The 20,118-nt window shown below is 51.8% G+C and overlaps 1 protein-coding gene across 2 annotated transcripts in view; it reads right to left on the bottom strand.

The window, feature by feature from the left end:
* MALL (mal, T cell differentiation protein like) overlaps nucleotides 1–18,506 on the bottom strand; it is a 33,073-nt gene extending 14,567 nt beyond the window's left edge. The window contains exons 1-2 of one of the 2 annotated variants that reach the window (XM_027554538.1): nucleotides 18,296–18,506; nucleotides 17,466–17,663 (exon numbers count right to left, since the gene is read on the bottom strand). In XM_027554538.1, coding sequence (XP_027410339.1) covers nucleotides 17,466–17,570 — 105 coding nt within the window. In that variant the 5' untranslated portion in view covers nucleotides 17,571–17,663; nucleotides 18,296–18,506. Of the gene's footprint in view, nucleotides 1–17,465; nucleotides 17,820–18,295 lie in introns of those variants that run through there. The other variant, XM_027554537.1, reaches the window with a different exon arrangement.
* Nucleotides 18,507–20,118: the final 1,612 nt, after the last annotated feature.

Raw genomic sequence — 20,118 nt, 5'->3', positions numbered from 1 at the left:
ATCCGTCCTAAGAGGACAGAGCAGGAGGGGAGCCAGGGGCCTCCGAGGGGCTAGGGGCAGGGGCTGGGTGCACTGCCACAGGCTGGGAACTTCACTCTGATCGCCTGTGAGGACAGAGCTGCCCTTGCAGTGACCCCGTGTGAAGGGGGAGGAGGGGCTGAAAGACACCAGGCTCAGGGCCGAGCCTGGGTTCCTGGCCGCTGCTGGGAGGCGTGGTCCCGGTGGGGCCGGTCATGGGGTTGGGAGTAGGAGGAGATGCTGGCCATACGATACTCTGGGTGATACCAGTGGCAGGTTTTTCTGCATAGCTGGGTGTTACTTCAGCCTGGCTTGTCCATTCACCACTGACACTGCATTCCTTTCCTTACCACTTGGCTTAATCTTCACAAAGCGTTGGTGGCCCCTCCTCCCCTTCACTGGTACTTAGGTGAACACAAGCTGCAGGAAAAAGGCGAGACTCTTTTTCTGGGACTTCCTGGGACTTCCCTGGCAGTCCAGTTGTTAAGAATCCACCTTGCAATGCAGGGGACGAGGGTTCAATCCCTGGCCAAGGAACTACGATCCCACGTGCCGTGGAGCAAGTAAGCCCACACTGCAGCTACTGAACCTGTGTGCTGCAACGGAAGACCCAACGAGGTCAAATAAAGAAATAAACATTCAAGAAGCAAAAAAGAAAAGGCCAGACTCGAGACAGGGAGGCCCAGGAGGGCAGTGGGGCCAAGTGAACGGGGGGCTCCTGCTCCCTCTGATGGCCCGGGAAGAATGAGCTGAATGAAGAACAAGGTCTGGCTTGTCCACGATGGGAACCAGGACCATTTCGGGGCCCCTTCTGATGCTGAGATGTTTCAAGATGAAGAAAACTATCGTCCCACACGTTCAAGTGGCCACGGCCCACATTGTGTGAGTCCAAGCCCCTTGGCCATTGTTTACCTTCCCCAAATTGTGATAAAATGCACTGAACAAAGTGTGCCATTTTAACTGCTTTTACAGTTCAGTGGCTTCCCTAGGGGCTCACACTGGAAAGAATCTGCCCGCAATGCGGGAGACCTGGGTTCGATACCTGGGTCTGGAAGACCCCCTGAAGAGGGGAATGGCTACCCACTCCAGTGTTCTTGTCTGGAGAATTCCTTGGACAAAGGACCCTGGCGGGCTACAGTCCATGTGGTCGCAAAGAGTTGGACACAACTGAGCGGCTAACACTCACCTTACTCAGTGGTATTAAGAGCATCCGCAAGGCTGTGTACCATCTCCACTACCCATCCATCTCCAGGACACTTTTCATCTGGCAAAACTGAAACTCTGTCCCATTCAACACTAACTCACCATACCCCCTCCTCCAGCCCTTGACAACCAGCATTCCTCTGTCCCTAAAAGTTTGACTACTCGACTTTGTACGAATGGAATCATAGAGTATTTGTTCTTTTGTTTCTGGCTTATTGCACTCAGACTATTATCCTCAAGCTTCAATCATGCTGTCAGAATTTCCTTCCTTTTAAAAGCTGAATAATATTCCATTATGAGGGCTGCTCAGATGGCTCAGTGGTAAAATATATAAATATATATATATATACACATATATATATATATCTGCCTGCTGATGCAGGAAACACAGGAGACGTGGGTTCCATCCCTGGGTCGGGAAGATTCCCTGGAGAAGGAAATGGCAACCCACTCCACTATTTTTGCCTGGAAAAGTCCATGGACAGAAGAGTCTGGCAGGCTACAGCCCATCAGGTCACAGAGTCAGACAGAACTCAGTGACTGAGCATGACAACATTCCATTATACGAATATACCACATATCTATTTTATTTCATTTGCAAAATATGTATTTACTTACTTATTTTTGGCTGTGCCAGGCCTTAGTATTGGCATTCGGGCTCTGGAGTGTAGGCTCAGTTGTCCCACGGTATGTGGGAGCTTAGTTCCCGAACCGGGGATGGAGCCACAGGACCACCAGAGAAGTCCCCTCGTGTCTATTTTATTTACTCATCCTTTGACGGACACATGGGCTGCTTCCGCCTTTCAGCTACTGGGGGTAGTGCTGCTGGGAACATGAATGTACAGCTGTATGTTTGACGCACATCCTTTAGAAGGGAAAAAGAAGACGAGCCCCATGCAGGAGCTGCTGTTTGGAGCCCATCTGGCAGTTCTGGTACAAAACGCCCAGAGAGTCACAGCCCCTTCAAACAGAGCACCCCGTTCGTGTCACCGAGGCCAGCACAGGCGTCCCTCAGGACTTTGGTACCGCCCACTCAGCATGCCTCAACCCCAGGGTGATTTAACGGTTTAAATGGTACAACAGGAATCAGATCTGTGTTTTATTTTCTGATCATGTGGCATGTGGAGTCTTACTTCCTAGACCAGGGATCAAACCCGTGTCCGCTTTAATGGAAGCGTGGAGTCTTAACCACTGGACCACCAGGGAACTCCCTAGATCTGTTAATCATTTTTTCAATCCTAAGATTTTAAATCGCTTGTAAAATTAAGGTTAATGTTATCAGCAGAGGAATTCTTCTATGTTATGTTCCTTTCGGGGCCGAGTGCTGGTTGCAAACTGCGGGGAACATACATTTTGTATTCAGGTTTTTTTGCATTTTTCCATTGTGCTACGTGGCTTAATGATATCGTCGATTCTTGGTAGTTCTGTCAAGTTGCCCTGAACGCTGGCATGTTTAGCTGTGAATCGTGAATCATCGCTCCTTGGGAAATACAGACTACATTCCTAGAAGCTTGTGGTCAAAATAGCATCATCAACTGATCAACAAATAACTTTGTTTTATGTATCTTTCTGTTTAAAGACACATTATTCAATATAGTTAATATGTAATGTTAATCCATTAATATCGAGCTGTCACCAACAGCTCTATAACGATGTGCCTACCTAACACTTACTGTGTAAGGCAAGTCACTGCCTTGCCCAACTTAGGAACACTAGACATAACTTCAGCAGTGTACTTGCACTATTTTGAATACTAAAATCAACAAAAAGCCAAGCACAAAAATGAGCAAGATGGGGCACTAAACAGACTTGGGAAAGGACCCTGTTAACACTCTGAGCTGTAAGAAGGCAAGGGCTTCCCCACTGGCTCAGTGGGTAAAGAATCCACCTGTGATGCAGGAGACGTAGGAGCTACGGATTCGATCCCTGGGTTTGGAAGATTCGCTGGAGGAGGAAATGACAACCCACTCTAGTATTCTTGCCTGCAAAATCCCATGGACAGAGGAGCCTGGTAGGCTGTAGTCCAAACGGTCAAAAAGAGCTGGACATGACCGAAGAACCAAGCATGCATTTAAGAAGGCAGGTATTGACCTCAGGTTGAAATGTATGTGTCTCAGATTTGTGACTCGAATTTTTTTCTGCACTGCCTTGAATGACACGTCCTTGAATCTGCGTGACAACACCTCAAGTATGGATTGCGGGGTTACAAATAAAGTTTAGTGAGCAAAGGGAACTTGGAAATGCAGAATCTGTGAGTAATGAGGCCCGCCTGTACTTTCAACGGCACTATTACGTTCCATCACGTTGGTAAAACTTCACTTAGTCAGTGAGGCCCCAGGGCAAAGAGGGTGGATGTTTGTGGATTTTCCCTGTTATAGATGATGCCACAGTAGGTAACGTTGCAAAGAGAGTTGTCTTTTTTTTTTAATTCTTTCCATGGGGCTTCCCTGGTGGCTCAGTAGTAAAGAATCTGCCTGCCAATGCAGGAGACACGGGTTTGATCCCTGATCTGGGAAGATCCCACATGCTGCAGAGCATCTAAGCCCGTGCACCACTACTGAGCCTGCGCTCCAGAGCCCGGGAGCCCCGCAACTGCTGAGCTCACGTGCTGCAACCGCCACAGCCCGCCGCCCTGGAGCCCACGCTCCACAGCAAAAGAAGCCCCTGCAAAGAGCAGCCTGAGCACTGTAATGAGAGGGTAGCCCTGCTTGCTGCAACTAGAGAAAAGCCCGAAGAGCGATAAGATAAATAAATTCTTCCTATGGAATAAACTGCCCAACTGGGTGTACTGGTGGGCAGTGGGGTGGGATGGGGATAGGAGATGTAGCAGGTGACTTTCCAGCATCCGTTAGGCTCAACATATCTCTTGGCTGGGACACATATGTGACCACCCTGGACAATGAGATGCAAGGCTTCTGGGTCCTGGGAAGGGTTTCTTCCTGCCTCGGGGATGAGACAGTTCTGTCCTTGCTCTGGCCGTGGCTTGTCTGGGTTTAGGCCTGGAGCTATGATGAGGAAGAGGAGAGAGACGGGAGGAGGCTGGGTTGGATGACACAACTGTGCTGCCAAAGAACCAGCCTGGGCAGAGCCTGCCAGCTCCTCCGGGCTTCCGGGGATGTGAGGTCTTCACTTCCTTTCTGTTCCAGCCGTTCTGAGCCAGTGGCAGCCCTCGCCACAGCACTGCTAAGGACCTGGGATGAGAGTCTGCTCACATGACCTATGCCCTTCACCACCTCTTAGAACCCCACCCCAGTTGGCTTCCCGGAATCCCCAGGCTAAACTCGGCCGGCGCCCAGCAGTCTCCCGAGCCTGTGCAGTGCCCCCAGCGCCCAGCCTTCCAAACGGCAGCTGAGATCTGTGAGTGGCTGATGAAATCCCCCTGCTCACTACCGGCATTAAAAGGTTAGGCAGGGACTTCCCTGGTGGTCCAGTGGCAGGGGCCTGGGTTCAACTCCTGGTCAGGGAGGTAAAGATCCTGCGTGCCATGATGAAGACAGAAGACCCATGCCACAGCCAAGACCTGGAGCAGCCAAATAAATAAACAAATACATATTTTTTTAAAAAGTTAAATAGACTAGCAGCAACATGAATGGACCTAGAGATGGTCCTCCCAAGTGAAGAACGTCAAAGACAAATGTCTTATGATAGCGCGTACACGTAGAATCTTATAAAGATGCAAATGAGTTTATTACAAAGCAGACTCACATAGAAAGCAAACTCACGGTTGCCAAAGGAGAAAGGGGTTGGGAGGGATCCATCTGGAGTTTGGGATTAACAGATACACAGCACTACATATGAAAAAGATAAACAACAAGATATACCTACTGTATAGCACAGGGAAAAACCATATTCAGTATCTTGTGAAAACCTATGACAGAGGGGGACTTCCCTGGTGGTCTAGTGGCTACTCAATACAGAGGACATGGATTCAATCCCTTGTCCAGAAAGATCCCACGTGCCTTGAGCAGCTGAGCCAGTGCTCACAGCTACTGAAGCCCTCTCGCTAAGAGCCTATGTCCTACAGCAAGAGGAGCCACCGCTCGCTGCAACCAGAGAAAGCCCACCAGAGCACCGAACACCCTGCTCAGCCAAAGATAAATGAGTAAATCCATCTAAAAAAAAACATAATGGAAAAGAATCTGAAAGAATATATATGAATCACTTTGCTCTACATCTGAGGCTAACACAACATAGTAAATCAACCTTACTTCAATAAAAAGTAGTTTGTTTTGAAAAAACAGGTAAGTAGACCACTGAAGAAAATACAGTGCATTGTTCATAGGAAAGGGAAATACTGTTTCCTGAATCTTCTGTTTTAATTAGTCACACACAGACACACACACACACACAAAGTTGCCACGGAAACACATTTTTTCCGTGCATCACAGCCAGGAGTGGACCCCTAGCTCCAGTCTTCCTCTTTCTGTCTGAGAGCCTCAGTCCAGGCTGGTGCGGGTGCCCTGCCCCCCACAGCCCCCCGTGCCCTCCCCGGCGTCAGCTCCCAGCTGCGGTGGCTACGGCAGCAGGAGCCTCAGCCCTGGTCCTGGGGGATCACGCTGAGGTCTGCGGGAAGCTGAGCCTCTGAGAGGAAGCGAGAAGGGATGAGGGGCTGTCAGACACTCAGAGGAGTTCCTGGAATGTCTTCCGTCTGCGGTGATGGAACTTGGCATAAAGGCACCAGGGCCTGCACAGCTGGGGGGTAGGGGCCCAGCCTCTTTCAGGCCCTCCCAGGGGTTGGGGCAGGCACCCCTGAAGTCCTCACCTAGCTGCAGCCCTCCCTGTGGGCGGCGCAGGAACCCCAGCGCCCATGTGGGTTCTGATTACCACCATCTCTGCAGCCTGTGAAGCTCTTTGGGCTGGCATGCCACCTCCTTTGATGGGGGAGGAAGCTGGTTCTGAGAGATCAAGCTACTTCCCCCAAGTACCCATGAGCAGGGGGCATGTGGCAGGCCTGGGCTGCAAGCCGGGACTCCCAAACCACTGGCTTTATGAGGAAGCTCTAGGCGCCATAATTCAACCCAGGATCCTTCCAAAGACCAGTCACTGCGTACTGACTCTTGCAGTGAGAATTTTCTCTCTGTGGCTTTAAGGGTAACAGGAAATTGCCTGCCCAGGCCCCTTGAATACCACGAGGACCCCTGTCTTATCCGGTCCACTCCAGAAACAATGGTGCGGGCCAAAGCTCCGTCCACCCACCCCCTGCAGAACAAGCCATATTAGGAGCTCCTGGTACCCTCAAGGGCTCTCAGGCCTGGGCTGGCCCTGCGCCAGGGAAATCGGTGCCTGCCCTGGGGTGTGAGCCCGGGAGGGGCAGGATGCCGTCGGGAGGGGCTGGTGAGTCAGTGGCCCGGCCTCCTCTGCTTTCCTCCCCTCCCTCCATGGCTTCCTCCCCTAGGACCGCACCCACCCATTCAGACCCCCCCACCCCCCTTCCCACTGGCCCAACTTCTCATTGACTCAACAGCACAGATTTACAATGTGACATAAACTAGGATAATAAAAACATTCTTATTCCTCCAAAGTCTAAAGGGCTTTTCCTTCCAGTCTCAAAAAAACAAAAAAAACTAAGCATTTTGGGGAACACATTCTCCCCCACATTTTTAAAAAAGCTTGTGTACCTTAGAAAAGTTAGAAAGTATAGGAAAGATGTAAAGAAGCAGTATAAATGCATCCTGCTCCCCACAGTGGCCTCACAGACAGACTTCCCCATTCCCCAGCCCCACCACCTCCCTTCTTGGCTCCACTATGCTTATTAACCTTGTGACCCTTCCTATTGTCCCCAGAAGGTCCCCCGATGAGCCCCTGGGCTCAGGGGAGGTCCCCACCTCCTCCTTCCCACAGGAACAGCAGACATCTTGTGACCAGTGCCGTGTTCCTGCCCTCAGTTGGGCACCGAGGACCCAAGGATGTCACCATGCACTCTAGTCCCTGGGACTCCTGCCCAGCTTGCTCCTTCCCTGCTAGTCTAAGACCAGATCCTGGAAATGTCACCTCCTCCAGGAAGCTGCTCTTGTTTACTCCTTCCTAGGTCCTGGATGGAGGACTCTGCCCTGTGGTCTTCGAGTCCTTGGTGTGGGGCAGGGAGCCTGGCATGGCGCACAGGTGCCCAGCGTGTGCTGTTGATCGCCTTGAGCAGGAGGCAGGAGGTAGCCTGCTGGACTCTCTGCTCACTGGCAGCTCAGGCTCGCCTTTGCGGGCCTGATGCCCACCCAGCTGGCCGCCCCTGACGCCTCTGGGCCACTGGCTGGCCCAGACACAGACGGGCATTTCTGCCAGGTTGCTGTTGTTTAGTCCCTAAGTCATGTCTGACTCTTGCGACCCCATGGACTGTAGCCCACCAGGCTCCTCTGTCAGTGGGCTTTCCCAGGCAAGAATACTGGAGTGGGTTGCCATTTCCTCCTCCAGGGGATCTTCCTGACCCAAGGGTGGAACCTGAGTCTCCTGCCCATTTCTGCCAGGAGCTGGGACCAAGTGGGAACAAACACCCATCTGTTTTATCCTCACCCATACCCTCACACACAGGAAGGACTAGCCAGGAACATGCTGTCAAAGAGGACAGTGTTCAGGGAATTTCTTGGTGGTCCAGTGGCTAAGACTCTGAGCTTCCAATGCAGGGCACCTGGGTCTGCTCCCCGGTCAGGGAACTAGATCCAACATGCTGCAACTAAGACCCAGTGCAGCCAAATAAATTTTTAAAAAGCGGGGAGGATGTTCAAATAAACACACCATTCCTCCCACCCAGCGTCATGTGGGCAGAGAGAGAGAGTCAGAAGGGCAAGTAGGGGCAGAGAATCCCTCCAAGGGAAGGGGCTGGGGGAGGGGGTGTGTGCCACCTCTTTGAAATAGATCAGAGGACTCTGGAGCCCCACACCTGTGTTATCTGGACCCCCCGGGCTGGGGGGAATCCATGGAGACCCCACCCTGGGCTGCACTCTGGGTCCATCCTGTGGCAGGAGTGACAGAGCTGGGCACCTGAGGAGCCGTGGGCCTGTGGTCTGCTGCAGCAGAGCTGGCCAAGACAGAGAACATCTGACTAGGTAGGCAGCTGAGGGGACGGTTGGCTCACAGTAGGGGAGGAAGCAGGGAAGGGCTGGTGAGAGCAGTCAAGGCCAGGGAACCTGCGTGGGGCTCTTCTATCCCGCCCACTCTGGTCTACTCCCTGCCCCTGCCAGTCCGGACAACACTCTAGAAACCTCTCCTAGCCCCGGGGAAAGTTCTCCAGGCAAAGCACCCCTGGTAGGGCGCTGGCTGCAGGTGGGGCCTGCTTATCACTGAGACTTCTTATCTGGGGCTCCACGGTCAGGGCACCCGGCTGTTTCCTTCAGGGCACCTGCTGTGAGAGGAATTCTTCTGGGGACTGGCCTTCCAGCAGCAAGACTTGGTGGCCTGTCTTGTCTGAACTGAGAGAGGCCACCAGCTCAGGGAAGGTTGCATGTGGTTCAGCCGAATTCTTGGAGGAAGAACAAGCTGAATTCTTGAAGGAGGGGAGTGTGCAAAACTGACAATGTGGGCTGTTAGTTCCGAGGGTCCCTCAGCTCAAACCTGTCCTGCTGTGGTCTGCTCTGCCAAGCGGGCGGGACTCTGCCAGCCACAGCTCCCAGCTCCCTCCAAAGCTGGATTCTTTCTCAGTTTTTTAAAAAAATATTTATTTATTTACCTGCACCAGGTCATAGCTAGGGGCTTCCCAGGTGGCACAGGGGTAAAGGATCTGCTGGCCAATGCAGGAGATGAAAGAGAGGCTGGTTCAATCCCTGGGTCAGGAAGATCCCCTGGAGTAGGAAGTGGCAACCTGCACCAGTACTGTTGCCCGGGAAATCCCACGGACAGAGGAGCCTGGCAACTTACAGTCCATGGGGCCACGAAGAGTCGGTCACGACTGAGCATGCACGCACACAATTTGACTCGGTCCTTAGTTGCGGCATTTGGGATCTAACTCCCTGACCAGGGATCGAACCTGGGCCCCCTGCACTGGGAGCATGGAGTCAGCCACTGACCATCAGGCAAGTCTGGAACCTGGATTCTTGCAAGGTTCTGGCACTGGGAGGACTTGAGTGGGTTCCTGTCGCTATCACTCCTTGGGTCTCCAACCTTAAGTGATGATCTCCAACCTTAAGGTCCCTGTGCCTCTGCTCTGGGGAGACCAGTGGCCTCAGCACACCCTCTCCCCACAAGGCCCACAGCCCGCTGGGCGGGGCCCCCTCTCACGGGACTCCTGGGTGCGTGGCAGTCGTTTTGTGTGCTCATCAGCGTCTGGGGCTTCAGCTTCTTCTCTCTGCCCTTTCAGCCTTGCATTAGTGGTGCAAACAATCCCCTGTGCTGCATCCTATCTGTGGGCAGATCTTCCTGGGCATTCCGTTCTCTCCCAAACATGACGGGCACCACTTGCTGTCCTTCCCACCTAGTCTCTATCTGCCCCCGTCAGGCATCAAACTCCCCAAGGCGGGGGCCATGTCTATCTTCTGCTTCTTCACAGTCCTGTGGTTGCCATGGGGTAGGGGCTCAATGAATATTTGTTGAGTGAATACATGGGATTTAAGTGGGATTGTCTTCCTCTTTCCCTGCAGTCTGAGTGTACAGGTTTGTATACACTTCCTTACAGTCTGAGTGTATACACTCCTCTGAGTCCTGGGAAGCCCTGGTCTGAACAAGTGAATATCTAATCCCTTAATCCAAACCCTGGAAAGAAACCAAATTCTCACCCTGAGCAAGCTTGTCCTGACAGAGTCCCTAAACTCCAGGAGCCTTTAACAATTGAGGCTGTGCACCCTTACTTTTTCCATGTCTCAGGGTGCTCTTTAATGTTCATGCATCACCCCTTTAAGACAGGATCCATGACTTACCATATCCTTTTTATTATTGTCTTTTTATTCTTGTAACCCCCTGAGAGCAAAGCATGGGTCTAGAATAATAGTAACACCTCAGTAAATATTTCTTGGTTTGCAGCTGAAATTCGTTCATGAGAGACTCACACTTTCTATAAAACTGTATTTATTTATTTAGCTGTGCCAGGTCTTTAGCTGTGGCATACAAACTCTTAGCTGTGGCGTGTGGGATCTAGCTCCCTGACTGGAGATTGAACCTGGGCCCCCTACACTGGAAGTGAGGAGTCTTAGCCACTGGACCACCAGGGAATCCCAAAGACCCGCGCTTTTTAGTAAGAGGTTTAAACATACCACCAACAATAATGTGGTGTGGGCTCACATTTCTTGTGTGGATGCTCCCAGGAAAGTCCTTACTGCAAACCCAGAGTTGTCTGAGGAGATCTTTGCTGATGCTGCCCTGCCGTTGAGGCTCAGAGTGGTTCAGTCACCTGCCCACGGTCCCACAGCCACTGGGCAACAGAGCCAGGCTTATCCCTCTCAACTGACTCTGTGTGACTGAACCTGAGCACATCAGGAGCCTCCGAGGGTAAGGGCTGGGCTTGGGGCCAGGAAGCCAAAGAGGGCCCAGGCCCTGGGGAGGTTGGAATCTGGGTCCTTCTTACATGGCCCCTCTCTGCTCCTGCTCTGCTCTTCTGCCGTCCTTCTCGGGAGCCTTGCTCTCCCCCAGCCTCACACTTTTCCCTCCCTGTTCTCTCTTCCTGCTGCAGCTTCCCAGGGCCTCCATGGGCATCATTTCGTTGCGTCTCAGTGGTACCCTGGCCATGGAGGCCTTTGGTCCCCTGGTCCTGCAGGGGCTGGGCGAGGTCAGAGGGGGCGAGGCCAGGGACCAGGCATGGAATGAAGGGAAGGACAGATGCCCCGACGATGAAGAAAAGCTGGGGCAAACTGAGTTTGCTTTGCTGCTTCCCAGAAGCATAGAGAATTGAAAGCGGGGCAGAAGGGAGCAAGAGGTACGACTTTTCCTTTTGGAAAACTCAGCTTCTAAAGAAGTTTTGCAACAAAGAGGAAGGAACCTGCTTGTCCTGAGCCAGGCCTGAGCGGAGCCCTGCCTCCCTCTCTCTCTGCCCCACGCAGTTGACAGATGGCTCCAGGGTCCAGAAAGTTCCCAAACAGCGCTTTCACATACAGCCTTGCCTTACGTGTGTGCTCTGTCGTGTCCAGCTCTTTGTGACCCCACGAACTGTAGCCCTCCAGGCTCCTCTGTCCTTGGGATTTCCCAAGCAAGAATACTGGAGTGGGTTGCCATTTCCTCCTCCAGGGTTCTTCCCAACCCAGGGATCCAACCGCATCTCCTGCATGGCAGGTGGATTCTCAACCACTGAGTGAGCCACCAGGGAAGCCCATTTACATACAGACAGAGCAGAAAAAGAAACCGGCTGAACTGCAGGTGAAACTGGGGATGTGGGAAGCAATGTGAGCTTCCCAGCTGGAAGGTTCTGGAACGAGCTTCTGGGGGAGCGGGTGGGGGAGTGTGGGTTGGGAGAGGGGGTGGGGGTGTCAGAATATTTCCTTCTGACCGTTGTGCAGGCAAGTTAAAAAGCTGAAAACATTGAACACCGAACAGAGTGTTCATCTTTCCTTTTAATCAGCTGACTCTAGAAACCTTCTCAGCTGTTTCTTCATAATTAGTCAAGTATCTCATTAATAAGTGAACTACTGAAAAGGTTGAACGACTTCCTAAAACTCTCTCTCAGTTGTAGTCGCTGTTCACGCTTTCATCTTGTTAAAAAAAAGCCGATGAGCCAGCTTAGAGCAGCCAGGGCCTCAGGGGGCCACGTGCTCCCTGCCCCAGGCCGGACACCCGCACAGTGTTTGCTCTTAAGAGCCAGGCAGCGAGACTGTGAGTCACCTGGTCCCCTGCCCACCCAGCGCTGGCACCAGAAGACTCCCATGCTAACAGAGAGATGGAGAGAGGAAATAAACAACGTCTGCTCTCACCTTAAAATGCACGGATTCAAAGCCTCCTCAAGCTTGGAACTTAGGTTTTGAAATTAATACTGTTTTCAGATGAGAAATCTGAATTCAACTGTAAACCAAACAAAATGCAAACTTAAACATTAAACTCTCTAAAGGCTCATCCGTTGCCTGTGGAAATGTAAAATGGTCCAGCCACTCTGGAAAACAGATTGTCCATTTCTTAATAAAAAATGAAGCAGACACTTACAGAAATCATACTCACTCTGGCATTTACCCAGAAAAGTGAAAATTACATCCACCCAAAAGCCTATATGTGAACGCTCACAGGAGCTTTATCAGAATAGCTAAAAATCGCAAAAGACCAAAATGTTTCTTACTGTATCAGTGGTTAAACAAACTGTGGTAAAGCCACACTGTGGAATATTACACAGCGATGAAAAGGGACACACTACTGAAATGCACCTGATTTGGATGGACCTCAGAGGCATTACGGAGAAGGCAATGGCACCCCACTCCAGTACTCTTGCCTGGAAAATCCCATGGACAGAGGAGCCTGGTGGGCTGCAGTCCATGGGGTCATGAAGAGTCAAACACGACTGAGCAGCTTCACTTTCACTTTTCACTTTCATGCACTGGAGAAGGAAATGGCAACCCACTCCAGTGTTCTTGCCTGGAGAATCCCAGGGAAGGGGGAGCCTGGTGGGCTGCTGTCTATGGGGTCACAAAGGGCTGGACACAACTGGGCAACTGAAGCATTCATGCAGACATTATGGTGAGTGGAAGAAGCTAATCGTTAAAGACCAGGTACTGTATGATGCTATTCGCTTCTGTGACTTTCTTGAAATAAGAAAATTACAAAGACGGAATTAGTGGTTTCCAAGGGTGAGGAAGGGTGGTGAGAGAGGAAAAGGTAGGGTGACCGTAATACGGAAGCAAGGGTTTCCCTGTTGGCCCAGTGGTTAAGACTCCACGCTTCCACTTCAGGGGGCACGGGTTCAATCCCCGGGCAGGCAACTAAGATCCTGCATGCCACCCAGCGTGGCCAACAAAATTTAAAACAGAAGCAGGAGGGAGGTCTTCACGGTGATGGAATGGTTCTGTGTCTTGATGGTAGTGATTACATCAATCTACACATGTGAGAAAATGGCATGGAATATAGACATAGCCTACGAACATTAGTTACCTGGTCGATATTGTATTAAATAGTAGAGAGTTATTATGAAAGCTGTGACTACTGTGTGGGAGACCTCTCTGAAATGTCTTTGCATCTGCCTATTAATCTATAATCATGACAGAAGTTTTAAAATGTGCATTTTAGTGTGAAAGACTCTAAAATAAAGTTATCTGGGCAAAGATCTGTAAGAGCAGTCTTCGGGGAGCAGAGCTAGCCGGGAACATGCAGACCCCCTGCGTCCATGCTGTCCCAGTCTGTCGCCATCACTGATACAAAAGAGCCCGCGATTCTTGGCAACAGAGGTGGTGCGAGGACTCAAGGCCCCTTGTTGAATTCTGCACGCCTGGAGGTTTTGGCCCCTTGCTCCATGGGAAGGCCCTCGCTGTCTTGCGGAACAGTGGCTGGATGGAAGTACGCCTGCGGTCACCACAAGTGTACACTCTGGCCACCCCATTATGGACCACCTGCGAGTCCACGTCACGAATTTTGCCTTCTCTGCCCCTTTTCGCTGTCCTAAGCTCCCAGTTTTAGAATCCACTCTCTGGAAAAATCTGCTCTCTGCCTTAGAAAAGCACATGCCTGTCTGTGATGCCTTAGGTCCACAGACTGAGAATCTGGGACCCCAGGGCCTGGGGCTCAGGGGTCAGCTCTGTGGGTAGAAGTGGTCAGCATACTCAGGAGGCCCAGGACAGAGGAACTTCAGCGAGGCTGGCCCTGCTCTCTCCTCTCTAGCCCAGCACATCTGCTCATGGCGATCAGAATCAACCACCAAGGACTTCCCTGACCATCCAGTGGTTAAGATTCCAAGCTTCCACTACAGGGGGGCTCAGGTTCGATCCCTGGTCGGGGAACTAAGATACTGCGAGCTGCTTGGCATGACCCAAACAAAACAGAACAGCATCAATCACCAACTGGAATTCTCCCCTCCTCTCCTGTTTACCTCTCCATCCACGCCCCAGATAGGATGCAGGCTTGGTCTTACGTTCCATGCTGCTGCTGCTGCTGCTAAGTCGCTTCAGGCATGTCCAACTCTGTGCGACCCCATAGACGGCAGCTCACCAGGCTCCCCCGCCCCTGGGATTCTAGAAGCACTCATTTAAGGAGCAAGCAGATGCAAAAGAGCATGTACAGAATAAATCCATTGAACACACACATATGTGTATAAATGGGCTTCCGTGGTAGCTCAGCTGGTAAAGAATCTGCCTGCAATGCAGGAGACCCTGGTTCAGGAAGATCCCCTGAAGGAGGGTACCCACTCCAGTATTCTTGGACTTCCCTGGTAGCTCGGATGGTAAAGTATCCAACGAGCAATGTGGGAAACGTGGGTTCAATCCCTGGGTTGGGAAGATCCCCTGGAGGAGGGCATAGCAACCCACTCCAGTATTCTTGCCTGGAGAATTCCATGGACAGAAGAGTCTGGTCAGCTACAGTCCATGGGGTCACAAAAAGCCAGACATGACTGAGCACGCCTGCATACATGCATATATATGGATTATATTTCTTTCTGTAATCTTCTAAGTGTTCAATAATGAATAAGGATTCCTTGAGAATTAAAACTAAATTTGTGATGAGGAAACATCAGACAAGGCTGAATGGAGCGAGATGGTACACAATAATTGATCAGTATTCTTCAAAATACTCAAGACTAAGATGGTGGGAATTGGCCCAGATTAAAGTAGATGATGGACTCTCCTGGTGGTCCAGTGGTTAAGACTTCACCTTCCAATGCAGGGGGTGCAGGTTCAATCCCAGGGAGGTTGATTCCACATGACTCGTGGCCAAAAAGCCAAAACATAGAACAGAAGCAATATTGTAACAAATTCAATAAAGACTTTAAAAATGCTCCACATCAAAAAAAAAAAAATCTTAAAAAAAAAAGTACTGAAATGGTCATGTACACATGGCTATGTTAAAAACAACAACCACAAGGACCTATTCTTTAGCACACGCAGCTCTGCTCAGCGTTATATGGCAGCCTGGGTGGCAAGGGGGCTTGGGGGAGAATGGATACATGTACGCGTAAGGCTGAGTCCCTTATAGCTTGTATATGGCTATACCCCAGTACAAAATAAAAAGTTTTTTTTTTTTTAATGAAATGTAATCAGAAAATCAAGTTAAAATTAAATCTACTTAATTAAAAAAAAAAAGAGTAGATGAAGGAATTATGGCCACCAAATGCCACTCGGAATTCTGAGCTGGATCCTGGATCAGGAGGAAGACATCTGTGGGGAGTTCAGGACAATCTGAACAATTGATAGTCTAATATCGATGCTAATTCCCTGATTTTGACAGTTGTACTGTGTAAGGCGTGGTCCTGAAGGGAAGCTGAGTAGGGAGTACCTGGGAGCACTCGGACAATTATTGCCAGCGTTGCTACAAATCTAAAATTATTTCAAAAGAAAAATAAATGAATGAAATGCTAAGTGACAGTCCCCCACCCCATGAGATACCTAAAGCCCTAGAGCCCAGCACAATCATGCACTTTTCTCTCCCCAGAAATTCCATCTGAGGAGCCCAGTATCCTGGGGGTGACTGACCAGATGGCCCTGCATTCCTTACTCTGGAAATCCCAACCCTCCAGCCTTCTGCCAGCTGGCCTCTCCTGGAGTCCAGGCCCTTCCCCCTCCTGCCCCCCAACCTGGAGATTCAGCCTGTCCTTTGAGGTCTAACTGCAAAGTTGCCTCCCAGGGGATAGGCTGGGGCTCCTCCCTGCCTTGACAAGGTTGGGCGGCCTCTTCTTGCTTGTACCCAGCCCAGCAGTGGCCACCCCCCCACGCATCGGCTGACTGTATCGTGGAAGCGCTCAGGGGCCTTCCTGGGCAGATGGGGAACCTGCAGGGTGGTGGTCCTGTCACCAGTGGCTGGTGCGGCTGACATGGAAGATGTGCTCCAAATAAGTGGGGGAGTCCAGCCCCACCCCAGCCATTCTTGTGGTTGTTCCAAGGCGAGGGGCACACCTGGTCCAGAGAACTCTCGGGAGCACAAAGATGCATTAGTCTGGTGGGACGCCCTCCCTTGTACAGCCAGGCCTGGCAGAAACCTATTCTTGGCTGGGGTTTCAGCTGGAGCCACCCAAACGCTGGACCCACCCCGCTGGCTTCCCTTTCTTATTGCCACCAATGGGCATCCTTTAGCCAGTTTATGTCAAAAGGTGCTCAATCAGGCTGGCCTTCTGGGCAGACGACAGGATGAGAGGACCTTCCCGCCCAGTTGGACGCTGGAACCACACTTTGTCTTTTCCTCCCTGTCTGAGGCCAGTGCTGCCAACTCAGAGCAGCACCACAGAGGTATGGAGAGAGTAACATGGCAACATACATTACCACATGTAAAGTAGACAGCCAATGGGAGCTCAAATCAGTAACAACCTACGGGTAGGATGCGGAGGCAGGTGGGAAGGATGTTCACGTGAGAAGGGACATGGGTAAACCTGTGACTGATTCGTGTTGATGTTTGGTAGAAACCAACACAATACTGTAAAGCAATTATTCTTAAATAAACTTTAAAAAAAGAAAGAAAGAAAATACCTGCCACAAGCTAGATATTTCAGAAGGTGTTCAAAGACTGAAATAAACTCTGCCCTAAGTCGCTCACCAGGCTCGTGTCCCCGTCAGTGAAAAGGACGTGGTGACAACCGGCTCAGAGTGGACTCAGGTTCTGATGTCCCCTCTGCACTCAGCAGGCGTGGGGCCAATTCAGCCATAAAAACAGTGAAGGAAAGGAAAGCAGTGAGAGGTCGCAGAGAGCACCCAAGTGTCTCACTGTTTTATGGCCCATGTTGTCATAAGCAACCTCCCCTGGGGAGTCCACGCAAGTCAAAGTTCAGGGTCAATTAGGAAAATACTGGAAGGGTTACTCTCAGCAGGAAAGACAGAGTGCGCCTCCCTGATTTGAACTTTAAGAAAGTACAGAAGGCAGGTAGTTGGAGGAAAGAGACCACAAAATAGAAGTCCATTCCTAACATCCTCTTGAGGATCCAGGACGCTTTAGCGATTCCTCCAGGCCTCCGATCACCAGGTGGCCTGCCCACTACCCCAGCTGGTTTCGTTTGGGGAGGAGGAGACCCACTCACTCTGCAGAAGCCCAGAGGCGCTCTGGGAGGGACTAGGGAACCCCGGGCCCTGAGCTCCACAGGAGACCAGAGGCCACGGCAGCTCTGGATCCAGTGCTCCTTCCCCAGGGGCCTGCTTCCAGCTCCAGGCCAGCCCCTCCTTGCTCCCTCCCACCCCTCACCCGGCCACACTCTGTGCAGTGGCCCCCGTGGCCGCACTCACCAGCTCGGGCAAGAAGAAGGCGTAGGGGATGGTGAGAAACAGTGAGACCCCGGAGGGCACGTCAGGGGGAGCATGGCTGGTGGCGGGCGGGTCCCGGGAGGCCATGCTCTCACCCTCTGCCTGGCGCCCTGGCTTGGCAGCCCGTGCCCGCAGCCCTTCAAATATCACCTCCTGCCCGACACACCCATCAGACGTCGCCTGGAAGGGAAAAAAAAAAAAAAGTTCCAGCCAAGCAGGTCCTTCCACTGGCTTCGGCCAAGAGAATCCTCAGTGAAATGCAGTTTGTGTATCAGACAGGCCTTCCACCAGCTGTGGCAGAGCCGCTCAGGAAGGCGAGCAGGAGCCTCTTCCTAGACTTTTTCCTCCAAGGAAGTTCTGAATCCCAGGCATGCTATTCCAGGGGAGGCCAGCTGCAGTAGCTGCTTCCACCTGGTGCCCAGGACAGGAATGAGCTGCCCCTGTGACAAGGACTGTTTACTGAGGGACTACTGTGCGCTGTGCTCAGTCGTGTCCGACTCTGCGACCCCACGGATCTAGCCCGCCAGGCTCCTCTGTCCATGGAATTTCCCAGGCAAGTATACTGCAGTGGGTTACCATGCCCTCCTCCAGGAGATCTTCCCAACCCAGGGATCGAACCAGGTCTCCCGAATTGTAGGCAGATTCTTTATTGTCTGAGCCACCAGGGAAGCCCTGAGGACCTCCTAGGAACCACGAAAACTTCAGACACCTCTGGGAGCTACAGCCCGACTCGTGGCTGCTTTGCTTCTTTTCCAAGCAAGGAGACCCAGATTCTGCCCTGTCAAGTCAAGGTCACAGCTTGCTCTGCTTACCGCTGCTCATCCTTGAGGACCCCACGCCGGTCGGGCTCCTGCCCGGCCCTGGCAATGCGACACTTCCTTCTCTGTCTGCACTCTTTGTCACCGTCAGTCTCTCCTAGTGTTCTCACCCAGCAGATGGAGGTCTCTGTCTCTGGGATGAATCTACCCCAGTGGGCACCAGAGCCCTCCTCCCCTCCCTGCCCTGGCCCCCTCACTGGGCTGGTGCCTGGGAGCCGGGCTTGGAGCCAGGTCAGATCCTTCCTGTCTCCTGCCTGCCTGCCTGCCTCCAGGGCTGTGACCCAGCAGCCAAGAGGCTCCTTTCCCGCTAAAGACAGGGCCTGGAGATGTGGGCCCTTTGCCTGCCTTCCTCTCGGCCACCCTGGAGAGTGGCCTAGCACCCCAGAGTCCGATGGGGATGCTCCGGGTTGGGGTGGGGGGTTCCTTCCCACTGGAGTGGAGGGGTTGCAAGAAGGCCACCCTGCGTGCTGGGTCAGGAGGCGTCCACCACGAAAGGCCAGTTCCTGAGCAAGGACAGTGCCTGCCGGGGCCTGCCTCCCGCCACCTCCCCTTCTGTGGGGAGAGCTGGGAAAGAGCCAGGGAACAGGGGAGATGGACGAATGAGCCTACAGCAAAGGCACGGCAAAGACAGGCAAAGTGTTCGTGCATGTCGAACCAGCCTGGCTGTGCCCTCCTCCAGGCCTGCGGGATCTGGCGAGGGGAGTGAGGCCCTGGTCCCACCGGCCTTCCAGCCCCAGCTCGTCTGTAGGATGGACGCAGCACGCAGGTGCTGCCTAGGACTCCCACCTCTTGCCACCTCTCCCGACTGCTGTAACTCACCGTGGCCACTGTCTTGAGCCGTAGGATACCTTGTACTTGGCCACCGACAATGCAGTGTTCATGGGAACAGCTCAGGGAAGGCAAGCAGGATAAGAATCTTTCTCCGGCTCATTTCACATCTGCAAAGTGAAGCTAATATCTGAGGCTGGAGCTCCTGAGAGATTGACAGAGCTTGAGCCACTTCTACCTTCTGACACAATTCGTATGTTAAGAAGTGAAGATGTGACAATGTAAAGTTGTAAAAAAAATGGCATATTTTAAATATTCTATAGTGCTTTCCTGGTGGCTCAGTGGTACAGAATCTGCCTGCCAATGAGGGAGACGCAGGTTAGAGCCTGGGGTCGGGAAGATCCCCTGGAGAAGGAAATGGCAACCCACTCCAGTATTCTTGCCTGGAGAATCCCCATGGACAGAGGAACCTGGCAGGCTACAGTCCATGTGGTTTCAAGGAGTTGAACACGACTTAGCAACTAAACCACCACCCACAAACATTTTATATTTAGCCAAGTCATGTTTTATTATATGCAACAAAGTATGGCATACTCCCTGGGATTATATGTATTATAGATGCATATGTTGAAAATCACATCAGATAATGTTATGATTTTTGCTTTCAACCATCATACATATTTTAAGAGAAAAAAATTATTATGTTTACCTAGATATTTACCCGGAGAAGGGAATGGCACCCCACTCCAGTACTCTTGCCTGGAAAATCCCATGGATGGAGGAGCCTGGAATGCATGGGGTCACTGAGGGTCAGACACGACTGAGCGACTTCACTTCACTTTTCACTTTCATGCACTGGAGAAGGAAATGGCAACCCACTCCAGTGTTCTTGCCTGGAGAATCCCAGGGACGGGGGAGCCTGGTGGGCTGCCGTCTCTGGGGTCGCACAGAGTCGGACACGACTGAAGCGACTTAGCAGCAGCAGATATTTACCATTTCTGCTGCTGTCCTTCATTCCAGATGTCCCAAGCTTTCCTCTGGTGTCTTTC

The sequence above is a fragment of the Bos indicus x Bos taurus genome, chromosome 11 (genome assembly GCF_003369695.1).
Source record: "Bos indicus x Bos taurus breed Angus x Brahman F1 hybrid chromosome 11, Bos_hybrid_MaternalHap_v2.0, whole genome shotgun sequence".
Taxonomy (NCBI): Eukaryota; Metazoa; Chordata; class Mammalia; order Artiodactyla; family Bovidae; genus Bos; species Bos indicus x Bos taurus.
This window is presented reverse-complemented; position numbering and strand designations above follow the sequence as displayed.